This window comes from Artemia franciscana, unplaced genomic scaffold (genome assembly GCF_032884065.1).
Source record: "Artemia franciscana unplaced genomic scaffold, ASM3288406v1 PGA_scaffold_1180, whole genome shotgun sequence".
Classification (NCBI taxonomy): domain Eukaryota; kingdom Metazoa; phylum Arthropoda; class Branchiopoda; order Anostraca; family Artemiidae; genus Artemia; species Artemia franciscana.
In genome coordinates this window covers 2,056,356-2,084,245 of record NW_027062618.1, presented here as the reverse complement: position 1 = coordinate 2,084,245, position 27,890 = coordinate 2,056,356, and the positions used below count along the sequence as shown (strand labels likewise).

General features: G+C 33.5%; 1 protein-coding gene across 1 annotated transcript in view; it reads left to right on the top strand.

Moving 5' to 3' along the window:
* Nucleotides 1-27,890, top strand: part of LOC136041227 (GPI transamidase component PIG-T-like) — a 62,358-nt gene that overhangs the window by 12,865 nt on the left and 21,603 nt on the right. Inside the window, exons 4-7 of the mRNA XM_065725805.1 lie at nt 6,626-6,712; nt 12,893-13,084; nt 20,038-20,236; nt 26,743-26,904. Of these exons, the coding sequence (XP_065581877.1) occupies nt 6,626-6,712; nt 12,893-13,084; nt 20,038-20,236; nt 26,743-26,904 (640 nt within the window). The remainder of the gene's footprint in view (nt 1-6,625; nt 6,713-12,892; nt 13,085-20,037; nt 20,237-26,742; nt 26,905-27,890) is intronic.

The following is a 27,890-nucleotide window of genomic DNA, read 5'->3' as shown; positions in this document are numbered from 1 at the left end:
ATATATATATATATATATATATATATATATATATATATATATATATATATATATATATATATATATATATATATATATATATATATATATATATATATATATATATATATATATATATATATATATATATATATATATATATATATATATATATTCTTTTTTGGAAAAAATTATTGGGGAATATTTGGATTCGAGGGAGAAAAATCGATATTTGATTCTTATGCGTGCAAATGGACAAAGAATTTGACAAGAGGGAAGAGGGGAAATTTTCTGTTTGTGAGTGGGAATTTGCAAAATTATAGCCTTGGAAAGTCTCCCTGTGTTCAATCCTCCACGGATGGAGGATTGAACTGCAACTGTGTGGGACCATTCATTTTGTGGGGGGAAGGGGGAGGGGACATGGTGACTTCAAATTTGCGATGAGAAGGCGGAAATTGTCTTCTTTCGGTTTTTTTTATATATATAGCCTACATATATTTTTTTTTTATTCGACAGGCTTTATTGCTAGTTACTTAATTAAGGACAGACATTCTTTTTTTCTTACATATGATTGTTTTTAGCCAAATGTAAAAGTCAGTGGAGCCTCGGTAATGTTAAATATAGATGCATATTGAGGCTATAAATATTGTGTCAATGTCTTTTGAAACATTTGGCTGTTTTGTATCTGTTGCAATTCTTGCCATTAAAATATGGTGTATACTTCAAAATTAATTTGACTCTTTTAATTTGACAATTTAATTTTGATATTCTCTCTATGCATTACTTTTTCCTTTTCTTCTAAAATTTAACGTTTTATATTTTTTACGTATTTTATTCAATTATGTTTATAAACCTATTGCAAATCGTCGCTTTGTTTCATTTGTTCGTATATTTTTGCAACTTCATCTATGTATTTTATAGACTCTTCGATTTTGAGGGAGATAAATACATAAATTATATTTCAAGATAGTTATTTCAGTAGATTGAGTTTGACTCCCATGCATTAAAATAGACCAACGCAGTTTTTTTCAATAGGTTAGGTAAATAAATATATGATATTTAAATAACAACTGATCAAACAGTTCGTGGTAACGAACTATAGTAAGGAGCGACCCGGCTCAATAGTAACCAAAACTCTAAAAAATGGAATTTTTATGCCAATAGTTACATCAAAAGAATTGCGTTTTAATGCTGATTTTAAATATATAAGTTTCATCAAGATTAGTCTTACTCGTCAAAAGTTACGAGCCTGAGAAGATTTGCCGCATTTTAGAAAATAGGGGGAAATACCCTCTAAAAGTCATACGATCTTAACGAAAATCACACCATCAGATTCACCGTATCAGAGAACCTTACTGTAGAAGTTTCAAGCCCCTATCTATAAAAATGTGGAATTTAGCATTTTTTGCCAGAAGACAAATCACGGATGCGTGTTTATTTGTTTTTTTTTTGTGTTTTTTTTTCCCACGGGGTGATCGTGTCGACTTAGTGGTCCTACAATGTCGCAAAAGGGCTCATTTCTAACGGAAATTAAAATTTCTAGTGCCCTTTTTAAGTGACCAAAAAATTGGAGGGCACCTAGGCCCCCTCCCACGCTCAGTTTTGCCCCAAAGTCACCGGATCAAAATTCTGAGATAGCCATTTTATTCACCATAGTCGAATGACCTAATAACTATGTCTTTGGGGACTACTTACTCTCCCGCAGTTGCCATGGGAGGGGCTGCAAGTTACAACCTTTGACCTGTGTTTACATTGTAATGGTTACTGGGAAGTTTACTGACGTTTTCAGGGGCATTTTGTTTTGGTTTTGGGGGGAGAGTTGTAGGAGGGCGGGGGGTTACGTGGAAGGATCTTTCAATGGAGGAACGTTTTATTGGAGAAGAGACTTTCAGTGGAGGGGGTGCAGGATTTTCTAGCATTATTAAAAAAAACAATGAAAAAATAAATATGAAAAGTTTTTTCTACTGAAAGTGAGGAGCAGCATTAAAACTTGAAAAAACGAAGGGAAATTATTACGCATATGAGGGGTTTACCTCCTCGTAATACCTCGCTCTTTACGCTAAAGTATTTTTAGTAATTTCAACTATTTATTCAACGGCCTTTGTGATTCAGGGGTCATTCTTGCTTTACAAGTTTTTTAAATGAAAGTAAGGAGCGACATTAAAACTTAAAACGAACAAAAATTACTCCGTATATGAAAGGGACTTTTCCTCCTCCACGCCCCGCTCTTTACGCTAAAGTTTTTTACTGTTTTAAAATGTAGAGTTAAGAGAAAGAGTCAAACTTTAGCGTAAAGAGCGGGGCGTTGAGGAGGAAAAGCCCCTTTCATATACGGAGTAATTTTTGTTCGATTTAAGTTTTAATGTCGCTCCTTACTTTCATTTAAAAAAACTTGTTTTTTTTTGTTTAATCTAATTAAATTTACTAGTAGGCTTAGTATATAAATTAAATAAAAAAACCAGATTTTTTAACTGAAAGTAAGGAGCGACATTAAAACTTAAAACGAACATAAATTACTCCCTATATAAAAGGGGCTTTCCCTCCTCAACGCCCCGCTCTTTACGCTAAAGTTAGACGCTTTCTCTCGACCCTACTTTTTAAAACAGTAAAAAACTTACTACAGGGTTTTAAGTATAGAATATAATTTATTATTATAATGGCTGGATTAGCAAAACTACCTAGGATCAGGCGAGTTTGACCCATTGTCTTACCCTCCCCCCTTGAATTCATTAATGTAGCAGCAATAGCTGCTGGGCTATTGTTGTGCTTTCTGTCTTGGCATTTTGAGTGCTTGTGCTGTCTTCAGTTTCTTCTAAAAACGTTCTCAAAGAATGCTGCTTCTTAAAAGGAAGCTTATTTATAAGAACACTTCGTCTTTAGAGAAGATATTAAACAAAACAAAAACAAGTTTTTTTTAAATGAAAGTAAGGAGCGACATTAAAACTTAAAACGAACAGAAACTACTCCGTATATGAAAGGGGTTTTTCCTCCTCAACGCCCCGCTCTTGACGATAAAGTTTGACTCTTTCCCTTAACTCTACTTTTTAAAACGGTACAAAACTTTAGCGTAAAGAGCGGGGCGTTGAGAAGGAAAAGCCCCTTTCATATACGGAGTAATTTCTGTTCGTTTTAAGTTTTAATGTCGCACGGTACAAAACTTTAGCGTAAAGAGCGGGGCGTTGAGAAGGAAAAGCCCCTTTCATATACGGAGTAATTTCTGTTCGTTTTAAGTTTTAATGTCGCTTCTTACTTTCATTTAAAAAACTTGTTTTTTTTTTTGTTTAATTTCTGGACGTTTTTGAATTAATGCATGTTTTGATCTTGGCTCTCCGCTCATAAATAATTAAAACAAAATTTGCATATAAATTTTTTTGGCCAAATTACTTTTTCATAGTTTTAATCGGAAGATTTTTAGAAAAAAGGAGCGAGGGAGGAGGTCTAGTTGCCCTCCAATTTTTCGATTGCTTAAAAAGGCAACTACAACTATTAATTTTTTACGAACGTTTTCATAAGTAAAATATAAATACGTAACTAACGAATTAACTTACGTATCGAACTTCTGTATTCGTATGTTTTTATTGCGTATATGAGGGCTCACCCTTCGTCAATACCTCGCTCTTTGCGCTAAAGCTTAAGTTTTGTCCCAATTCCTTAAGAATGACCCCTGAATCACAAAGGCTGTAGAATAAATCGTTGTAACTACTAAAAATAATTTAGCGTAAAGAGCGAGGTGTTACTAGGAGGTAAACCCCTCATATGCGTTATAATGTCTGTTCGTTTTCAGCTTTAATGCTACTCCTCACTTTCAGTAGAAAAAACTTTTCATATTTATTTTTTCACTGTTTTTTAAATAATGCTAGAAAATCTTGCGCCCCCTCCATTGAAAGTCTCTTCTCTCATGAGAAATTCCTCCATTGAAAGATCCTTCCACGTAACCCTTCCCCTCAAATCTCCCCCCACCGAACCAAAAAAATCCCCCTGAAAACGTCTGTATACTTCCCAGTAACCATTACTATATGTAAACACAGGTCAAAGTTTGTAACTTGCAGCCCCTCCCACGGGGACTGTGGGGGAGTAAGTAGTCCCCAAAGACATAGTTATTAGGTTTTTCGACTATGGTGAATAAAATGGCTATCTCGGAATTTTGATCCGGTGACTTTGGGGGGAAAATAAGCGTGGGAGGGGGCCTAGGTGCCCTCCAATTTTTTTGGTCACTTGAAAAGGGCACTAGAACTTTTAAATTCTGTTAGAATGAGCCCTTTCGTGACATTCTTGGACCACTGAGTCGATACAATCACCCCTGGGGAAAGAAAAACAAACCAAAAAAATAAATAAATAAATAAAATAAACAGGCATCCGTGATTTGTCTTCTGGCAAAAAATGCGAAATTCCACATTTTTGTAGATAGGGGCTTGAAACTTCTACAATAGGGGTCTCTGATACGCTGAATCTGATGATGTAATTTTCGTTAAGATCGTATGACTTTTAGGGGGTGTTTCCCCCTATTTTCTAGAATGAGGCAAATTTTCTCAGGCTTGTAACTTTTGATAGGTAAGACTAATCTTGATGAAACTTATATATTTAAAATCAGCATTAACATGCGATTCTTTGATGTAATTATTGGCATAAAAATTCCATTTTTTATATTTTTGGTTACTATTGAGCCGGGTCGCTCCTTACTACAGTTCGTTACCACGAACTGTTTGATTCGGGAGAATTAGATATAACTTATGAAATAACCATAAGCTACTTTATGGTTACTTATTAGTTTCAAACCTATGGTCTTCTGATACATGTTGTTTAATAAACATGAAGTGATCGTTTAAAGTAATTACAGTACTATCAAACAAATTGATGGTTATTTGGTTTTGCAGTTAATGAAAACATCATGATGTTGTAATTGAGTGATGGAAGAATTCGTTTGAAATCACACATTCAACTTAAAAATTGGTAAGAATAACGCAATAACAAGTTTATAAGAAATAAATTGTTCTTAAACTGAAAAAAAATGTTCGAAAAATGGTGAAAATCATTCAAATTTTTAAAGGAAATTTAAACTTTTGTACTTACGTGTTATAGCGATCATACTTTGTTCCTGAACTGTAATGAAACCGGTTTTCTGTGTCCACTCGAAGATAATCAGCCTAGCCTGAGCGAGGTAAACGGTATCTGTGTAGGTATATTTTAATTAAATATTTAATATATAGATGTGGTTAGGTTAGGTATTTAATATAATTCACTCTGGGTGGCCTGCTTTCCATAATTTATTATTGTAGTTTCCATAATTTTATTACTATATCGAGTATTACATCTTCATAATATTCTGGTATATTTCTTTAAGATTAACCTAACTTCACTTCTTAGGTATGGTCGCTATAACACCTAAGTACCGAAACCTGTTTGGGAATGGGTGGAGCTATGAATGGATGGAATGCTATGCTATATATTTTCACATTAAGGGAGTGGGGGTAAAGTATAGTGGACCTGTATGCCTAATGTGTTTGGTACAATTATTCTGCATATTATGTAGTAAAAATTGTTTCCAACTTCATCTGTCCAAATACTTTACCATACCACCATCCTGCCCATAATGTGCAAGTAGTTAGCTCATATTTTCCATCTATTCTATCACTTCTCTTTGTCTTTTCTCATGCTAAGCTAAGTGAAACTAACAAAAAAAAAAAGGTTTTACATTGCGCCAATGAATGAACATTTTGAGTGTTCGGGGGTTTATCATACAAGTACTGGTAGGATTTGCGTAGACATGTTTTGTCATAATTATTGATTATTCCATTATATCGTGTCTACTATTATAATTACTTCATATATTAGTTAATAAGTTGTATCCATTATACTAATTATTCCATTCCAGAGTTTGATGCAAATATTTGGTATAAGATGTTGAATATTGCTTTTTCTTATGCATTATTTTAATATGTCCTGCTTTCTTTCATTAAAAAATACTGATGTCAAAAGTTGATGTCCAACACAAATCAAAAGATTTGTGTTGGCTTAATAAGGAAATTGAAAAAAAGGCTAAAGGACAAATACCATAAGCAGAAATGATAAGACCATTTACCAGGACTTGCTTCATTTTTTTTTTTATCTCTAGTTAATTTAATTGATTAAGTTTAAATTTGTAATTTTAGTTTAAGTATTTAATTTAATTCGACTAAATAACTGTACAAATACCCTTTTTTTTACTCTTCAGACAGGACTTGCTTCTGTGTTGGAGTATGTTTTGTTTTAATTGATTTGGTTTAAACATTTAATTTTACTTTAAATATTTAATTTAGTTCGACCAAGATTTAAAGTTATGTTTTTACTATAGAAAACCCCATTTTTTTCTTCAGAAAGGACTTGCTTCAGTATTGGACTATATTTGAATTTAATTTATTTAGTTTACACATTTAATTTTAATTTAATTTGAATATTTAGTTTAACTGTACTATGTCTGAAGCTATTTTATGTTTACAAAAATGGAGTATTTTTATTTCTTATTTCTTAGAGAGGACTTGCTTCATTGTTGCACTATATTTAATTTACATTTAATTTTAGTTTAATTTGAATATTTAATTTAACTGTACTATGTCGGAAGCTATTTTATGTTTACAAAAACGGACTGTTTTTATTTCTTATTTCTTAGAGAGGACTTGCTTCATTGTTGGACCCGAAGAAAATTTTCAACTCAAACTACCACAGCTTGGCTGTTGATTGGAGGCCAGTTTGCTCGGTAAGTATCTTTACCCATTTTGTTTTTATTAATTTGATAATTCATTTAAGATTAATTGAATGCAACTAATTTAATTTTACGTGATTTCTGACGTGAAGCCACAATTTTCAGCCATTTTCTTGATTATTTTCCACTGTCTTGAGTTAAACTTTACCCATTATATTTTAGTTCTATTTATTAATGACAGGGTAGTGAAATTACGTAACATAATTGTCGTAAAGTATAAGATTTTAGTATAATTGTTTTGTTGTTTATGGTAACGGTGATCAAATAAGGGACTAATCTGCTAGTAGGGCCGAACTCATATAGTATGAATAATAATTGCGGATATGGTTAAGCCCTTTTTGTCTCTACTGAACATGTAATTTTATCTGCCATACAGGTTTGCGTGGTCAACACCTCCACACCTCTTAATGTTAAGGAGTTGTTTTGCAAAAGAATGATAAAAACAGTTTAAAGCATTTAATCTACTGATCATGGACACGCGCAACATGTAAGTTTAAAACCATACATAAAACTGTTAAATTGTTTAAATAAAAGTTAGAGGATTTGCTATGGTTTGAGAAAAAAAGGCTGACTAGTAAAGCATAGTAGGGCAAGTAGGGCATAATTTGCACTTTACTGAAAACAAGATGCATGATCAATGTTTTCACTTTTTTTACTTTAATAAATAAAAAATATGAAGACTGTAAGGAATAAATATCAGTGTGTGTGTATTAAATTGACTGATGAAAAAAAACAAAAAACTGCGCATTCACTCTTGGGATTGACGTAGCGAGTTTATTATATTATTGAGGGTATATATTAAGGTATATTGTTTATCAAGGATTATATACAGTTGATGATAAATAAGCTGATTTTTGCCAAACGAAGTGATTTTAAACAATTAGTTGTTATTAAATAAAGTGGTTAGGATGGTATTGTAATTATTCGGTTTTACAAAAAAAGAAACATATTTTTGTTGATGATAACATTTTGATACAATTTTGAAGATTCATTTGGGGTGCAACATTAGGTTTAGTTTATGCAGTAGTGTCTGAAAAAGCAGATTATTCGTATATAATGAATATTCTATAATTTTCTATTTAATTTTAATCATCATTTATTAATTATTCAATTAGCTACTTAACTATTTAATTTAAACAAAATGAATCCAATTGCAACAACAATATATATGAAAATCTTTCGCCTTTTTTGTACTTTTTTTTAAGTGTATGTATTTTAATTTTTGGTTAAATATTTTCTTTTTCGATTTTTCATTCCTTAACCAGTAATTTTAACTTGCTTTGATTTAATTTTATGTGTTTATTAATATTATTAGTTAATTTATTAAATCTTATATTTTAATTCTGTATTGAAACCACCTAATTTTTTCTTGACGGATACATGCTTATTGATTACTTTAATATGTTTAATAATATCATTATATATCCTAGATCGTATTTAATATATTTTATGTCTACTTTTATATTGAATGGAACATGGTTGCTGATTTTTAATTATTACTTTTTCTACTTTTGTGTATTTACCTCTACATTTGATTGCAGTTAATTTTTATTACCGACTTAAATCTTTTTGCAAATGAATTAACAAGATTCTGTTTCGTAAGAATATTCTCCTTGTAAAAGTTTTGCTAAATAAAAATTAGATTCGTTCTACTGTAATGCTATTGCCAATTTCATTTTCAAATTGGCTGAAAAATCAATCAATTTTCGCCAGAAAAAAATTGTGAAGAAAACTATTATGAAACTAAAAAAAGTTAGTTTTTTGGTTAGCTTTTCTTTTAGTTTTTAAGTTCCCATGTGCAAAAGCAGATTCTACCTCTAACTAGTTCTCCGACCTTTCAATGCTAAAACCTAAAAGCTGTTCAGCATTTAACTTTCTGAAATAATTGTGTTTGATTTAACCCCATTCCACTGATTTTTCAGTAACCTATCAAGGACTAGGTACCTTAATCATAGTCTTAAATAGTTTAGTACCGGTAGCTTTAGTACTTAACTGCAATTAACCGTAATGTAAAATTGTATTCACATTCCCTATACCAAAATGCATCATGATTTAAAAAACTGCATTTGTAAGCTCAAAATCTGCATTTTAGTAGTTCAGAAATAAAGAGATTTTTCTACTACTGTGACTATCACTACCGGGCCGACACAGCTGCCCACGCTCCTCCTCCATCCAATCTACTGAAAGCTTCACTCTTCGCCCCCTCTTGTGAATTTCCAATGCGCTTTGAAGCCTTTCTTATGACCATTCCCTACCCCGTTCACGGACGACGTGCTTTTCGTTTGGCCGCAGGTGGATGATTAAAAAGTACATTTTCTAACCTTCACTCGTAAAATATACCCTGGCTATCTTGACGGTTCTTTCACTGTAGCCTAGAAAGTAGGATCAAGTCAATGGCTAAGAGAAGCTGGGATGGCTAAAAAGCACATTTTTATCCTTCGTCCATTAAATGTATCTTCAGCATCATAAACGTTCTTTCATTACAGCCCAGAAAGTTGGATCGAACTCATGGCTAGAAAGAGCCTTTTTTATCCTTCGTCCATTGAGTGTGCCATGATAAATCTTCTTTCATTATAGCCCAGAAATTGAGATCGAACTCACGGCTAAGAGAAAATGGGATGGCTAAAAAGCGCATTTCTTATCCTTCGTCCATTAAAGGTGGCCTGGCCATCATAAACGTTCTTTCATTATAGCTCCTAAGGTGGGTTCGAACTTATGGCTAAGAGAAAACGGGATGGCTAAAAAGCACATTTTATATCCTTCGTCCATTAAATGCAGCCTGGCCATCATAAATGTTCTTTCATTATAGCCCAGAAAGTGGGATCGAACTCATGGCTAAGAGAAAGTGGGATGGCTAAAAAGCACATTTTCAATACTTCGTCCATTAAATGTGGTCTGGTCACCATAAATGATCTTTCATTATAGCCCAGAAAGTGGGACCAAACTCATGGCTAAGAAAAAGTGGGATGGCTAAAAAGCACATTTCTTATCCTTCGTCCATTAAGTGTGGCCTGGTCATCATAAATGGTCTTTCATTATAGCCAAGAAAGTGGGATCGAACTCATGGTTAAGAGAAACTGGGATGGGTTAAAAACACATTTTTATCCTTCGTCCATTGAATGTGGTATGGCCATCATAAACGTTTTTTCGCTGTAGCTGAGAAAGTGGGATCAGGCTATATTTTTTCGCACAGTTTATTGTTTTATGTACGATCTGTCTATAGTACCTAAAACTGTCCATAGAAAATGCCTCTGAGAAATGTTTGTCAAATCTTCCTCAGCCTTTCGAAGCGGAGACTCTATGCTGAGCCACATGACAGAGGTTGTATGTTGTCATGATTTGTCTTAGGTCGTATTCGATTACTGTGGTGTATTTTTTTCCAGGGTTGTCACCACGGTCAGTTTCTGAAGTTCAACAATTGCCCAAATTTGCGTGCTACACAGTGATTTTTGTTGCTATTGTCAAAAAATTTACTGTAATAGTGCCAAAATAGCACTTCCGTGGCATTTTAGCAACCCCGAGCACGTGCTACAGTGCTAAATATAATAAAATTAGACTGAAATTAGAGACCCCAACAAAAATAATTGACAGTCTCTTTCGGTTGTATTATTCACATTTTTGACATTTTATCGTCTAACATGCTTCCGGAAATTATAAAGTTTCTTTTTCATTAATTTGTTTAAATCTGTTATTCATCGCTTTCTTTAATTTGGCATTCAACTTATTTCTTTTCAAATTCAAGAATACTATTTTTATTTTACATGTAGGTAAACTTTTTTATGGGGAAATTGACGGGGGGGGGAGGGCTGCGTGGGGGAGAATTTTTCTGAGGGAAAATTGTCCGTGGGAGAATTTTTCAAATTTCTTTAAATTTTAAAAATACGGTCCTTATTAACACAGGATAGGGGGGATTTTCTTTGAGGGAGAATTATCTGTAGATAGAAAGTTTGTAGCAGAGGACAAGTTTCCTTGAATTTCATAGTGTTGGAAGAGCAACACTTTGGTTTTGTCGTTTTTTTTTCCTGGCATTCCGATTTCAGCTTATTCCTAGAAAGTGGTAAGGGTCTAACCTGTACGGTTTTTACGGAAATTGTGGACCTGAGGCCGGATTGATGAATATGACTTCGCATTTTGGAAAGCTTCGTAGAACTCTTGCCTAGGGCCAAAAAGAATGGTTTTTGCTTGTCCTTGAGCCAGAGCCTATAGTGTGTGAAGTGACTTGGAGTTTTATAGCCTATGTCAAAGAGAACTATCTGGAGTTATGCAGTCAAGCTTTCGTTTCATCAAACCATGTTTCTGCTTTCAAGTGGAAAGCTCCGTTCTAGCAGGCAAGCAGGCAGGCACCAGTTTCATATTGAAGATGGACTAAAATCTATAAGTGTTAAATATTAGTGGCAGTTACCCGGCCCCACAGCCAGTATATCTTCTTTGAGTAATAAATAGAAAAACTTACAGAAACAAAAAGTGGGGACCGAAAATACTGCCATCTATTATTTCTACCCATTTCTGTTCACCATTTCAGCTGAGTTTATCATTCGTTTTTTCGCACTTGGGATTGCGATAGAGAAATGGTATCAGATGTGCCTCTTAAACTTTAAAAGTTATCTCATTGCTAAAGAAATTAGAGTTTATCCTTTGCTCCTTTCTAAGTGATGACGTTAGAAACTTGGCCTACGGCAAAAAAGTCAACTTTTGAACTAAGACAGATAGATTCTTTTTTCAACGGCAGTCGATAACTCTTGATGAGATGATCAAAGCATATGTCATCTATTTTTTTGCTAGAAAAAATTCCTTCATGATGAGATATACCGGTTTGAAAGTTTAAAGGGGTTGACAACTTCAGTAGTAAGGTACACACTGAAACCGAAAATAGGCCGATACCAATTGTGAGGCATATAGGGGAGTTTTAAGCAACAGTCGGCTGTTTGTTCATAATAATCTTCGGCAATGAGGGGTTTGTAATTTTTGCTAGTTGCAATGAGGGGCTTGCAACTTTTGCGAGTTAGTGTACCAAGTTTTATTTTAAGGTCCTTACAGATTAACAACTTCAGCGTTTAATCTAAGTGAGGAAACAAAACCTAAGTGTTGATCTCGCAACACTTTACTCGGCGAAATCGAACAAAGATTGCCCGCAACACCTCACGTTTCCAATGCAACGTAGATCTAGTTTCTTCTTAAATTGTAGCAATGCATTATGGGTAAGTCGGTTCGATATAAAAAGTTTGCAAAAAGGTGAAAGGCTAGTACGCAATGAAAGACCCAGAGTTGTATCTGAAAGTTGATTTTGTATTGGAAAAATTAAGAGGAATTATTGCAAATGCAAGACAAGAGCTATAATGGTGTTGATATTGTGTTTTTTAGTCAATCTGGTTACCATTATAAAAAGTTCTTTTTCGAACGGTCAGCTCGTATTTTTTAATTTTTTGTCAAGTACTATAAAGGAATTCAGGTTAAGATGGTTGGGTAGCTTTTTATTTATGGAGGATGTCATTTTGCCAAAAACTCCGCTCTTTTGCAATCCAACTAGGGCTAAAAGAATGTCCTTCATAGATGTGTAGGACTGATGTGTGATAACATGTTTAAAAGAAGTAGGAATCTTAGGGGAACGGGTAAATAGTGGATCTCTGAGTAGAGATCCACTAACTGCCACTGGTAACTGCCATTGCCGGGTCACATGGAGTGAAAAAGCAGTGTTTACAGCTGTATTTTCCTCAAGTACCGTGGTGCCGCAATTTTGACATGAGAGTAGATGCGACATGAGCGAAAAAATATGTTTTAGCTATTGCAACAAACCTTTCAGAATTAGTGATGATTTATATAAGCTGACACAATATTTATAAGTCGTTTAGTCTTTACGTTACAAAACAAGGAACATGGTTCCGAAGCCCCTATCTCCTTTATTTTTGGACTCTCCAAACAATGGGTTTTTTCTTATGAAATCCATAAAAAAGGAATGAAAAATAAAACTAAGTATACAATATGTTCTAATATAAATTCTTGCTGTTAGAGACATAATCTTGTAATGTTAAAACCATAAAAATAATTTTATTTTGTTGTCGGTAAAGTGCACATTGTGCTCTAGTTTTTGGGGGTATGACAGCTGACCACGCGACTCTACAAATTAATTAAAAAGACAATAAAAATAGTAATAATAATTAGAAATATCCTTTGCAGACGGCTGAATGCGTTGGTGTGAAATGGGAGTTGGTTTTGTCCCTAACGTTGGTCACTGAGCCGCCTGTAATGAACGTTGCATCCCTTGGAAAGCAAGACTGGTCACTGATATCAACATTTGGTAGCGGTCTGTATTCACACTGTCCCTTGGCTCAAATTAGTAAGGTTTATATTGATGTAACACAGAATCAGGTGAGTTATTTTCTTACTTTAATCTATTTATCTTTCTTTATTTCTTCTCTCCATATTTCTCAGGCTAAATTATTATATCAATAAATCAGTCACTGAGTCTGTGAGCAATGCTTGATAAGGGACACAAATTGTTCATTGTCGAATTTTCTTACAAATCATATAATGATAATAAGAGGCTTTTGCCTCTATACAAATTTACTTTCACTAAAAAACTTGCCTATACTATTCTTGAAAGAGTTGGTGGGGTCAGCCATAACCACTTCTTGGGGGAGGTTGTTCCATTCCTTGACTACTCAGTTTGAGAAGGCCCACCTTCCAACTTCTTTATTGAAAGTGTTTTGCTTTAGCTTGAAGTTGTGTCCTCGCAGATTTTTTGTGTTGAAAAAAGAGTATTTCCTTTTGTCCAATATTATTTTAATACTTATGAAAGAGCTTCAAAGTTTCAATATGTTCACCTCTGAGGCGTCTATGGGAGATGGAAGGAAGTGACAGCTTTTTCAATCATTCACAGTAGGAGAGGGTTCTTATTTTTGTACAAATTTTGTTGCTCTTCACTGAAGCTTCTCCAGTGCATCAATGTCTTTTTGAGGGTGAGATCTTATTGTTGTGTGACCATGTTCTAGGATAGGCCAGACAGGATCCAATATTATTGTAGTACTTGTAGCAGAGTTTGAAAGTTTCAATAAGATCACCTTGGAGTAGTCTATAGGAGATGGAAGGAAGTGACAGCTTTTCCAATCGTTCACAGTAGGAGAAGCCTCTTAGCTTTGGTACAGATTTTGTTGCTCTTCGCTGAATCTTCTCAAGTGCGTCAAAGTATTTTTAAAGGTGAGGTTTTATTGTCGTTTGACCATGTTCAATGATAGAAACTTTAAAATAGACTTGAATATAGTTGAAAAAAGCTCGTTTAGGGTGAAGTTTCTACGAAAAAGTCCAACTACTTTCGAAGCTTTGCTCACGATGGATTCGTAGTAGCTGGTGAATTTTATCTCACTGTCTGTTATTATAGGTTGACTTGAAATTCTTTGGTCCAAGAAAAAGATGGGAGTTTCTGTGTGTGTTGACCTCCATTTCCCACGTCCTCATCCTATCGGCTATCTTGTTCAAGTCGGTTCTTCATATCATTTGCGCATTTGATATGTCTAAATAGTCTAAATATATTTGATACGTCTATATATATATATATATATATATATATATATATATATATATATATATATATATATATATATATATATATATATATATATATATATATGCATATATGTATATAATATGTATATGATATATAAAAAACAAAGTCATTCAACTAAGTCTTCTAGCCCGCCCATGAACTTGCAAAGGCAAGTTGTCCTAGGGGCGTGCCAGGAATAGAAGAAAAAAGACAAAATTTTAGTACTAGTTATAAGCCAAATCAAAACTTACCAGAAATACTGATAATACAAAAACTATATATATGTCTATAAATAAAAATACATAATTCCTTACTGAGTTGCTACTGGAGTCACCGTAACGACCGAAAAAAGAAAAAACTGTCCAAATAATCCACTATACTCCTTCACACACCTCAAACAACAAAAGAAGAAGAAGAAGAAAAATGACGAATGATAGCTTAGGAGTGATTAATAGGATAAATCTTTTCCTTGACTTCATTGCTAAATTTTTCAAACCATTTTATATCATTAATTTTCATATTATTACTAGTCTATTAATTTATAAATGAAATACAAATGAAAATGACAAATGATAACTTAAAACTCATATTTAGAATACATTTTTTCCTTAAGTTTATTTCTAAATTATTTAAACCTTGTTATGTCATTAACTGTCTTATCACTACTATTCCATAATTTTATTCCTCGATAAATAAAGGAGAACCTTGTAGTGATGACAATTGGAGCAGACAGCGCCTTGCTTGTTCGAGTATTATGATTGTGGCAATCAGACCTTACCTGAAACATGCCTGAGAAGCATAAAGGAAAATTATTATTATTGTACTTGAACATAAATAACTTGTGATAAAAATCCCCTAAGCGGCTGGTAAAATTTTTCGTTTTCTATACTCCAATCTCACAGAATCACCATAATATTTATTGCAGAGTAAACAGATCGCATTATTTCGGAGAACTCGAATTGGATTCACTAACAACGGAAATGTACCTAACCGTACCGAAGAACAATATAAAATATACGGATGTATTATAGAGAAATGCAACAACCTTAAAATGTGATTCGGGACAAAGTGTGCAAGTTGACGGTCCGTGAAAAAATCGCTGACATGTTCCCAACATATCTCCTAAACGACAAAGTTTCATCAAGTCTAATACCTAAATACTTGACATAAGACTTCCTTTTAATTTCGTCATAACTTTATTTTAATCAAGAAATTCATCGATAATAAGTAGCTGTTCTCGAGGATATAATAAAACTACTCTTAGCCGGGTGAACTTATAGTTTATTTACGCACATCCAAGTTGACGATTGTTTACTTAATTCAAGTAATCCTTTCTCAGTTCCTGCAAGACAAACAAGCGACAAGTCATCAGCAAACATCGGTACTGTCATTTCTTGTGGATCATGGAATAATTCGCTGAAATTTCTTTTTGATATTAGGCATGGTTTGACTTGGGTCATTTACAAAAATTAAGAATAATAGCGGTCCAAGAACAGAGCCCTGTGGAACTCCACATGCAATAGGAAAGCTTGATAAACGCTCTGAGTGAATCTGAACATACTGTAGCGCCCTGCAAAGAATGAACGTAGAAAGTTAAGCCCAGGACCTCCTATGCCATACAACTCACGCTTTAGAAGTAGGAAATCATGATACATTGTTTCGAAAGCTTTAATTATATCTAAAAATATTGCTAAAACCCTGTAACCTTTATCCAGCGCTTGATTGACTACGCTGCTTAGATGGGCAACCGCTCGTTCTGTTGTGTAACCATGTATAAATCCGAATTGGGTGAGATTTAACACATTACGACGCTCTAAATATGCATAAAGACGGGAAGCAAAGCAATTTTCTAAAACACGTGATAACACAGGAAGAACAGAAATCGGCCTATAACTTCCTAAATTCTTTGTCTCGCCATCCTTATGAACAGGAGTCAAACGAGCTACTTTAAAACAAGACGAGAAGAAACTCTCTTTTAATGCAGAATTAATTAGGGACAAAAGTGGCCTCTGGATTAGTGACAGAATAAATTAAACCTCTCTTAACGATATGCCATCACTACCAGAGGCATTACTTTTAATTTTGTAGATGACCTGTTTCATCTCACTTACTGATACAGGTGCTAAATGAAACCTCAGATCCAAAATAACCAATGCAATCAAAAATGCTTGGATCACGTTACATCGGACAGATTCCTTCAGCAACACGCTTTCATACCACTGAGAAGTAATTTCCAAAAACATCCGAGACATCATCATCCGAGACATGTCGCTTGGAACTTACATAATTCCAGAAAGCCTTGCGTTTTTTTTATATATTTTTCGTGACTTGTTTTTCTCTTTGAGTTGCCAAATAACTTGTTAGTTTTCTTACTTTATTTCTTAAGCGGCAGAATAGTTTATGGTCTTTGTCGGCATGAGTTGTGGCGAACTTTCTCCTAGCCTGCTGCTTTCTTTTTGATTGGTTCCACAGTTTCTCGGTTCAGTGTGGGTCTTTTGTGCTTTATTTTAGCTGGCACAAAGTTTAGTTTCTTACCAATTCCTGGATTTTATCACAGAATAGCCTATGAATCTCCACCGCCGTCTCAAGATTTTTAGTTTCTTTAGGCCAATCCACTTTGCTCAGATCCTCACGCATTGATTTGTAGTCTGCTTTATGACGATTAAGTTTATTTTCATTGTTGTATTTTTGTTTTGCTTCAGATTTCAATTCAACAGCAATAGTAGCATGAACCTACTTGCCGAGAGGCGCCTCAACTCTAACTATTTGTATTTCTGAGCGATTGTTCCGGAGATCAAGCCAGATCAACTGTTGTTGGTTTGTCTTTTCCCCGATTTCGAGTTGGCTGCTTTACAAGCTGGTCTAGATACTGGTCATTTATTGCTTTTAGAATTTTTTTTGGGATGGTGATCCAATTGATTCTTGTGTATATTGTGCATCCCAATCAATCAATGGGTAGTCGAAATCACCCAGTATAATGCTAGTAGTATTTGGTCTGCAATGCTCATAAATTTGTGAGAGAATTTGTGTCGGCTGGAATTGAAAATTCGGGAGTGTGATTGGGTGATGGGTATTTTGGGGTTTAACTTCTACACTTCCAGCAATATGTGGGGTTTCAAGAGAATTTAGATGCTTCAGTTCCTCAAGTTTATTTGGAAGGGAGTCTGCATTTAGATAGTGTTTTGAGGCCCTTCTTTTCTCTAAATATTAGCTCTTTCAAGTTGCTTTCTCATTTATATCTATGAAGAATTTGCTGAGGTTATACGGTTTCCCAGAAATAAGCAATGATGTGAAAGTACTGAGGCTGGTTAACTTCGAAGACCACACTGCCTTTCCATGACGAAAGTAAAACAGTTCAAAATAGGGATGATACCTTTTTATTGACAGTGAATAGATATAAAATTATTTAACTGGATATTTCGAACATATATACTCATCATCAGCAGTAAAACACTTTCATCAGAGTTTTACTGCTGATGATGAACACTGTATATGTGTTCGAAATATCCAGTTAAATAATTTTATATCTATTCACTGTCAATAAAAAGGTATCATCCCTATTTTGAACTGTTTTACTTTCGTACTGAGGCTGGAGGAAAAGATGAAAGAAAGGCTCCTCTAGTGGGAGCCTTTTCGAGGATCACCATTAGTTGCCGACTTAAACTCGTAACCAATGAGTAATCTGGCTTTGTTTTATAGTTCTTTGGGTATGGGAGCTCTTAATCCATTTGGCCTACCTCTCGGAACGCCAATGCACCTCCCAGGCATGAATGGAATCCAACAAATGTTCGACGAAAAACCGAAAGACTTGAAACGTAAAAGTAGTAAAACTACACCAAAATCAACAAGTTGAAGTTCTCTACAAGAATCTGCTGCTTCTTATGGAAGAGAATGTATAAATATGTCATGTAATGTATCTTATGTATAAATATACTAAAATGGGTCTTTCAACATAAAACCGATATCTTGATTTCGGAGAGACAATGCTCTCCCTTCCTGTGATACAAGAAGACCTAATGTCTTCTTGGAGGATGTCTTCTTGCAGGTGGGGAGGATATTGTCGAAACGATGGGTTACTCGAGGAGATTTATGGGTTGTTTTTTGATAAAATCCAGAAATTGGTAAAAAAAAACTTTGTGTCAGCTAAAAAATAAAGCACAGAAGACCCACACTGAACCGAGAAACTGTGGAGCTAATCAAAAGAAAGTAGCAAATAGGATATTGATAAATATTTCAATTTAAATGTTAATTAAAGCAAAGCTCTTAGTAGCTCTTGACTTTTCTTCGCCCTATCCTGGTAAATTTCTTAGTGGCATTCGTTGTTGATATGAAATGTTGATTTTTTTATTAATTGGGTTTGCATTTTCAAAATTTGTAAATATCGTGTTGAAAATGATAGAGGAATAAGGGAGTGTCCCTCACCTAAGAAATTTTCTGGTGGTGCTAACAGCTGGCAGAAAACGTGATATATCTAGTAAATGAACTACATGGCGGCGATGGTTCCCATAACGTTTAGAAAGGCTTAAAGAAGAACTAAGTCTGCAGCATCGCCACTTCTAGTAAATTAAATAAAAAAAACAACAAGTTTTTTAAATGAAAGTAAGGAGCGACATTAAAACTTGAAACGAACAGAAATTACTCCGTATATGAAAGGGGCTTTTCCTTCTCAACGCCCCGCTCTTTACGCTAAAGTTTGACTCTTTCTCTTAACTCTACATTTTAAAACAGACTACGCTGAATAAAATGGCTATATCAGAATTTTGATCCGTTGATTTTGGGAAAATAATTAGCGTGGGAGGGGGCCTAGGTGCCCTCCAATTTTTTTGGTCACTTAAAAAGGGCACTAGAACTTTTCATTTCCGTCAGAATGAGCCCTCTCGCAACATTCTAGGACAACTGGGTCGATACGATCACCCCTGCGGAAAAAAAAAAACAAATAAACACGCATCCGTGATCTGCCTTCTGGCAAAAAATATAAAATTCCACATTTTTGTAGATAGGAGCTTGAAACTTCTACAGTAGGGTTCTCTGATACGCTGAATCTGATGGCGTGATTTTGTTAAGATTCTATCACTTTTAGGGGGCGTTTCCCCCTATTTTCTAAAATAACGCAAATTTTCTCAGGCTCGTAACTTTTGATGGGTAAGACTAAACTTGATGAAACATATATATTTAAAATCAGCATTAAAATGCAATTCTTTTGATGTAGCTATTGGTACCAAATTTCATTTTTTAGACTTTTGGTTACTATTGAGCCGGGTCGCTCCTTACTACAGTTCGTCACCACGAACTGTTTGATGCGTAGCTGATATAAAGTCAAGAAAAATATCAATTAAGTTGCTAAGATTGTGAAGACGAATCCAGTTCTTCAAGCAATCATTTATAGTAAGGTGAGGTGTACTTGAAAAGCAGTTTCAGTGCCTCAAACAGAGATGCTCCACTTAAAAAAAGAAAAAAAAACACAACTATTTAAAGTTGTTTTTTTTTTTGGAAAAAGGTATGGCTAACCGCTCATCAGTTCTCTTTTTATTTGTTTCTAAAAAAAAACGGGGAAAAGACAAGCGTATAAAACGAAACATTAGCGAGGAGTGAGGAGCTTCAAACAATCCAAGTGCGTTAGAAGTCATGCATCTAGTTTAATATATACATGCCTCTTAGGTATACCCAATTGTACTTCCAAATATTCTCTTACTATGATGGCAAAACCACAACGTTCTTACTGGCTCAGAAACCATTTGACCGATGTGTCTTGATTTACCATTGATTCATATGTTTTCAGACTGGAAGACACTTCCAATTGCTACCAGAGACTCAAGTTTTGTCCAGCACTAGAAACGGATTAAAGTCATATTTTGCCGTCTATGATGTTCAACAATCTACTGACGACGGACGTTTGAATATCAGAGCCATTTATGAAAAGCCTATTGTTTACGGTGTCATTCCGCCCCCTCCATTGTATGCGACTCGATTTGTTGCTGGTGAGTACAGCAGTGAGCATGGCGTAGTAACTCCTATTCTCTACAAAATTTTGAACTCATCTTTTGTGAAGAATCTGAACCGCTGAAGTAACAAGGACATTAAAATAAAAATATTTTGTGGTACTGGACCGGTCTTACGTATGTCCATGCCTGATAATCACGATATTCGAAGATTTATCTTTTAGTTATTTCAAAATTGCAAAGTTTTTAAGGCATTACCACACTTTTGTCAGTGTTGCCGTGTCGAATCGTGAAAATAAATAAGTAGTCTAAGTAGTTTAATTTGCCAACGCTTTTTTGTCGGTAAAAATCCCAACATAAACAATCTGTTCATTCCCAAAAACAACTACATCTTCAAAGGAAGGTTCCCTCTTCTCAAGGTGTTTGATGACATGCCTTGTTTGCCTTGTTTGTTTTTTTGCCAATTTTTCGCCGATTTTTTACCGATGTTTTTTTTTTCTAATTTGACACCCATTAATGCACAAAACTGTATAACTGCACTTAAAGGTGCGCTTCATTGAATTATAATTAAAAATTGGATTAAACATTTTTGGTATTTTTTCAAAGAAATTATGTGGTTGTGTAATTTTTCACTCAACCAATTAAAAAATCAAATTTTATTTTCACTATCCTTGGTATTTTAACATTTAGAACTCCCTCTAGGCTCGCACAAAAGAAGCTACGATAGGAAAAATAGGCTGATTGCATTAATGAACAATTTTAATTGCTATCAAGTTTAAGCAAGATTGTCTTTCTATGACAGTTCCTGTTATTAAGAAAAAATCGTACACTTTGCGAGGTGGTTGCTATTCTGTAGAAAAAAAAATCTGAAAAAATTACCTAGTTGCCCAAATAAATTTTAATATAAATTTTATAAATTTATAAAATTAAATTTTTTATTTTAAAAAATTTATTTTTTAAATTAATTTTATAAATTTTTATTATAAATTTTTTTAATAATAATAAAACAATTTTTTTTATAAATTTTTTATAAATTTATAAATTTTTAACTAAGCGATAAAATTACAGAAGTCGGCAACTGAATAGCCATGACAAACAAACATTGATTTTTTGTGAACCTAGAATAACCCGTTTTAATCGTCCACCAAAGATTCAAGAGGTTTTGCCATCTTTTTTCTACTTTATATTTAGAAAGTGAGTAACCGTTATTCAGCCTCTCCAAAATTTGACAAAAATTTGGTTGACAAAAAGTCAACCAAAGATTCTAGAGGTTCTGCTCTTTTTTGTTCTACTTCGTCTTTAGAAAGTGAATTAAATAAAAAAAAACTAGTTTTATTAACTGAAAGTAAGGAGCGACCTACTACTACCACTAACTGAAAGTAACTGAAAGTACTACCTACTAACTGAAAGTAAGGAGCGAACTACTACCATACATACTATAGACTACTATAGACTACTACCATACATACCTTTATAACGAGACTCCGACTTCTAACAAGACTGCTCCTAATACAATTTCTTGTGGGTATAATTAATCTCATATTTTTTTACATTTATTTTTAATACTTTTTTTACATTTACTTTTCATAAATTTTTCATACTTTTTTTTCATTTATTTTTCATACTTTCTTAAATTTATTTTTCATTGTTCTTCCTACTTTTTTTACATTTATTTTTTATACTAAGCAATAGACATTGAACTTTAATCCCTGAAAAAATGTCCACTTTTCTTATTCTGTACAAATTCAGCAGCTTATTCTCTGCCAGATATTCTTTGTGTAGTAAACAAAGATGTATATAGAAAACCCCTTGATCCAAACACCGGGTTTCCCAGTCTTTTCCAAAATTGGTTTAATCTAAAAAAGAAAAATTAAAGTATTATTTCAATATTGTATTTTTAAAAAAATTTCTGGCTCTTTCTTGTAATTTATTGTATGCTTTTTTCCTTACCTTAAAACAAACCAGGACTCTTAAGACTTGAGTCCTGGTTGAACTTCGCTGAAGTAATTATGCTGGGATTGTAAGTCTCTTTTCTTTTATATGTTTTCCCGAGGGCGGCCCTTGGACATAGGGTCGAAATATTTTTTCAAACAGTTCGTGGTAACGAACTGTAGTAGAGAGCGACCCGGCTCAATAGTAATCGAAACTCTAAAAATGGAATTTTGATACCAATAGTTTCATTAAAAGAATCGCATTTTTAATGCTGATTTTAAATATATAAGTTTCATCAAGTTTAGTTTTACCCATCAAAAGTTACGAGCCTGTGAAATCTTGCCTTATTTTAGAAAATAGGGGGAAACACCCCTTGACAGTGATAGAAATTCAACGAAAATCACACTATCAGATTCAGCGTATCAGAGAACCCTACTGTAGAATTTTCAAGCTCCTATCTACAAAAGTGTGGAATTTTGTATTTTTTCCCAGAAGACAGATCACGGATGCTTGTTTATTTGTTGTTTTTTTCCCCAGTGGTGATCGTATCGACCCAGTGGTCCTAGAATGTCGCAAGAGGGTTCATTCTAACGGAAATTAGAAGTTCTAGTGCCCTTTTTAAGTGACCAAAAATTGGAGGGCACATAGGCCCCCTCCCATGCTCATTTTTTCCTAAAGCTACTGGATCAACATTTTGAAATTTCCATTTTATTCATTATAGTCGAAAAACCTAATATTTATGACTTTGGGGATGTCTTTTTTTTTCAAAGTCGAGTTGTGAGAAAGAGTCAAACTTCAGCGTAAAGAGTGAAGCGTTGATAAGGGGACAACCCCTTTCATAAACAGAATAATTTCTATTCGGTTTAAGTTTTAATGTCGCTCCCTACTTGCAGTTAAAAAACTTTTTTTTTTATTTATCTAATATAGAATTCCGCCGTCTTGTGACAAGATTTTCCTATTGTTCTTATAAAATTAGAACATTTGTTCGTTTATTGTTCGTTTTATAAAATGCACTGCAAATTTAAAAAAAAATATTATTCAGTAAATTGGTGAAACTGCTTCTCAGCTATCGAGTTCATAGTAAAATTGTGAAAAATGTTGAAAATTTTATAGTTGGAACTTGTATAGGGAATGGCTGTTCCTTGGGGTAATATTCGTTTCGGGCTTCTTTCGAATCACAGTTTGAAAATTTGTAGCTATGTTACAATTAACTCGTACTGTGTGACTCGCATAAGCTATGATAATCATGAGTCAAAGTGGGCAGGGATATTGGGCCTTAACTTCATTCTAGATATTCTTTTCGGGATTTAATAATGCTAGATAATTCTTTATCTTGCGTTTTTGTGGCCGGTTTTTTTAAATCAAGGATTTTTGGATTTCAAAATATTATTAGAGTATTTTGGGAAATTTTGGTAAATAACACATGAATTCTAATGTACAAAAATAAAATTTTCCACATTAGGAATTTGATTGTATGCATTTATCGTAAAAACACAGACTGTTACAACAAAACAATGAATGAACTCTTTATTTTAACTACTAAATTACAAAAAACTATAAATACACACAACCGCCCAGGGAAGGCTCAAACAGCCTGATGTTGGACGGTTCCAATCCTCTGATTCTTAACCTAATTAATTAAAAAAAAAAAATTATAGAAGGACAAAAACACTCTCACTCAATTACCCCTTAATACCAGAATATACATAAATAAAGGCAAACTATACATAAATAAATAAACAATACATAAATAAAGGCAATAATAATAATAATAATAAAATTATCTCTCCACTCCCAATAAATGTTTTTTTTTATTTTACTTTAAACGACCCAATATGTTCCGCCTCCCTAATGCCAGCTGGGATATCATTCCAAATAGCCGGAGCTAAATACCTAATTCCGAAAGCTGCACGTGTGGTGTATCGGTACTCAACAATAAAATTATCTGCCTCTCTAGTCTTATACCCATGGAGTGAGCGATTTACTTGAAAAAAGACTGGAGGACATACATCATTGCAACATCGATACGCTAAAAACAGCAGCTTGATAATCTCGAATCTGACCAATGTTAAGCACTCGTAATTTCTTAAAACATGACGCGGTATCATTCACATTTTCTACATAATTACCAAGAAGACGTACCGTTTTATTTTTTAGGATCTGCATATTTTAAAATTTGCATAGAAATTATTAGACCAAAGGACACAACCATAAGAAATATAAGGCGCAACAATGGTGTGATATATGATTGACATTTTAAACCAAGATTTTCTGGCAGAGAATTATTGTGGGTTGATGGGAGAGGGGTAAATCGGTTGAGACAGATTCAAAGAACACTTCAGGCAATCACAGGACGAATCTGAAACATCGTGACATCTTGCAAATCATGCCATGTATTTACTTGTCTGGAGCCCTATCAATCCTACATTAAAGGCTATTAACAACTAAATGATTGATAATGCGGTTAACACTTGTCCTACAATCCTTTGGTTGGGGATATTTCAAAATCTTGAAATAGTTATGGGAAAAGAGCTTTTTAAAAAAAACTATTCTGTAGTTATGCGTAATAAAAGGCAAAACTGAGTAATTTGAACTGTTCTAGAAGAAAGAGATTACTTTCAGATTGATTATCAATTGGCAGGAAAAGGCCTAGATTTTTTTAATATTATCATATTTGCAAAGTAATTAGGTTAAGGTTGGGGTGATGCGAAAGCCCTTTCAGGTTTACCGTCATCCATTTGTCAATTATTTGCTTTGATTGTTGTCGCATACAAATTTTGTTATGTATATTTCCAGAAGTCTGAAAATTGTTGACGTTTCGGATAAGAAGTTTTATTATTCATTTCTGAAAAGCACAATCAAAGGGTTTGGGGAATGTTTATTGGGTTAAATTTAGGCGAGTAACAGTTATACAGATAGGCTTGTAGTTAAAATTATTTTTTGAATTTTGGAGTAGACACTATGAAGATAGTTCTTAGACAGGTACTTTTGAAAACTCTTGCCACCTCAAAATGTTGAATATCTACTAGTCATAGAAGATGGAAAACCAGTTCCTCGGAGAAATGATGTGAGAATCTCTCCGAGGTGAAGAAGAGTGCATTTAACATGAAAAGTGTCTAAATTGACAACCCTGTTCCTTGGGTTAAATGCACTTTCGACAAATATGCCAAGTACTGACATTTAAAGAGAATTAAGACTGACACCCAAAAATAGTGATTTTGACTCTTCTGTATCCCCTCTGAGGGAAAAAAGAATGCATTCCACACGAAAAGTTTGTAAGTTGGCAATCCTGGCCGGCATCCCCAGAGTACGGTGGTGAATGTGTTTGGGACACATCCTCCGTATGAACGACCATGAACTCCCGAAAGCCCCTTTACATTGACAATCACCAGGAAGTCGTAGCTGGGGAAAACCTAGAAAACATTGCGCCGGTCCTACCAGAAGGATTTACACAATCTGCATACCTCCGTTCAACTGGAATGTAAAGATACTATTGCAGTAACAAGCCTGAGGGATGATTAGTGGTTCCTCCTTAATGGCCTGGGTACCTCAGGTGGCACATATGGTCGTAGTGTCTGAGGCCAGTTCTTAGACAGAGAACTATTCAGAAGTTGGGCTGTGGGGAATTCGGCAAGTCAGATAAATTGTAGAAAAACTTTTTATGAGATATAAGAGATATACATTTATTAAGAAAAGAAAACAAACATTATTCGCCATTCGCCTGCCAAGAAAGGCAATAAGCTTGTAAGGGCAAGCGAGGTAGAAGGGCAAGCAACTTCAGGAAATAACAGATCAAATTAAAAATTTCATGACATAGGCTATTATTATTTGCCTGCCGCACAACGCACTATTCACGTCTTAAATCCACGATTGAACAGTTCGTCATTATGAATTATGAGTAAAGGGTGACTCGCTCTACTGGTCATGGAAGCTTAAAGAAGGATTTTTAATAAGAAGACATACATCAAAAAATTAAATTTTTTTGGTGATTCCAAATGTGTAAAATTCATCAAATAATTAATTCATTGTTAATAGAACAAGATTTTTTTACACAAGATTATTACAACAAGATTTCAGTACTAGCCAACGGAGAGCAGAGCTTGATGTGCACTAAGTGTAAAAGTAATCCTATTAAAAATTTCGAGCCTAATATTGGCTGATATAGAAAAAGGGGAGTACATCCTCAAAAAATGGGCGTTATCTTGATGAAAATTATAGCGTTAAGCTCAGCACCTGACATCAGAAATGAACAGTATCACGTAGGACCAGAAAGCAGGTATTTATTTGACCTTGCAATGATGTGTTTAACATTTGCTTAAATTTTGTACAAATTTAATTAATTAATTAAATTTGAATTGCGTTATAGATTAAATAAATTTAATCAATTATCTAAAATCATTAAATTGTTTCTATTTTTTAATTTACGAACTTATTTATTTTAATTAACCTATTATTTTATTAACCTATTTATTAACCTATTAATTAACCTATTTATTTTAATTCATTAACTTATTTATCTTTGCTTCATTATGCACCTAATATTTGCGATTGTGTAGTTTTAACCTCCATAAACACATGATAGAGTTCTATATTTATTGGTGTAACTTTTTTAGGTCACGGAAATGAAAGAGGCACTGTTGTAACTCAAATAACAAATACACGTGCTTCAGATGCCATCAAGGTCGTTTATTTAGAAGCCCTACCCTGGTATCTTCGCGTTTATGGCCATACCCTTACTGTAATTTCCTTGAATACAAAGGAAAGGCTGTTCCCAGGTTAGTAGCTAGTAGCTACTCTTTCAACTGATACAAGAGTGGGATAGTTGCTTATGATTACGAGCTAAAAATCAAGCAAATTTATTATAAAAGTTTTTTTTTATGTCCGAATCTGTTAAAAAAAAAATACACTAGTCCTTTGCTTTTTTGTCTATTTATTTTTTATTTTATCTTTCATTTTATTTGTTCTTTATAATTTTATATATTTTTCTTTCTATTTAACTTCTTTTTTACGACCTTAAATATAATTTCTTCGAGGAAAGGCTATTCCCGGGCTAGTAGCTACTATGTTAACTAATATGGGAGTGGCGTAGGCTCATGTGATTATGAGCTAAAATAAAGCAAATCTATTATAAAAGTTCGGTTTATATCACTAGTTATATGGTTTTTTTGGGGAATTTACGAAAAAAATAGAGTTATTATACATATTGAAGAATGTTTTTAGTATGTATTATATCTTTCGTCTTATTTATTGTTTACCACTTATATTCATATTATTATTCTCTATATATATATATATATATATATATATATATATATATATATATATATATATATATATATATATATATATATATATATATATATATCTATATATATAAAAATAAGTTGTCTGTCTGTGGATGTGTGGATCAGGTGACGTCACCTGAAAAAACTGGATCAGGTGACGTCAAAACTGAAAAAACTAAAAAAAGGCAAAAACTACAAAAAAAAACTAAAAACTAATAAAAAAAATAAAAAAGCTAAAAAACTAAAAAAAACTAAAAAAAGGCAAAAACTACAAAAAAAACTAAAAACTAATAAAAAAGCTAAAAAACTAAAAAAACTAAAAAAAGGCAAAAACTACAAAAAAAACTAAAAACTAATAAAAAAAATAAAAAAGCTAAAAAACTAAAAAAACTAAAAAAACTAAAAAAACTAAAAAAAGGTAAAAAACTAAAAAAACTAAAAACTAAAAAAAACTAAAAAAAAGGAAAAAACTGAAA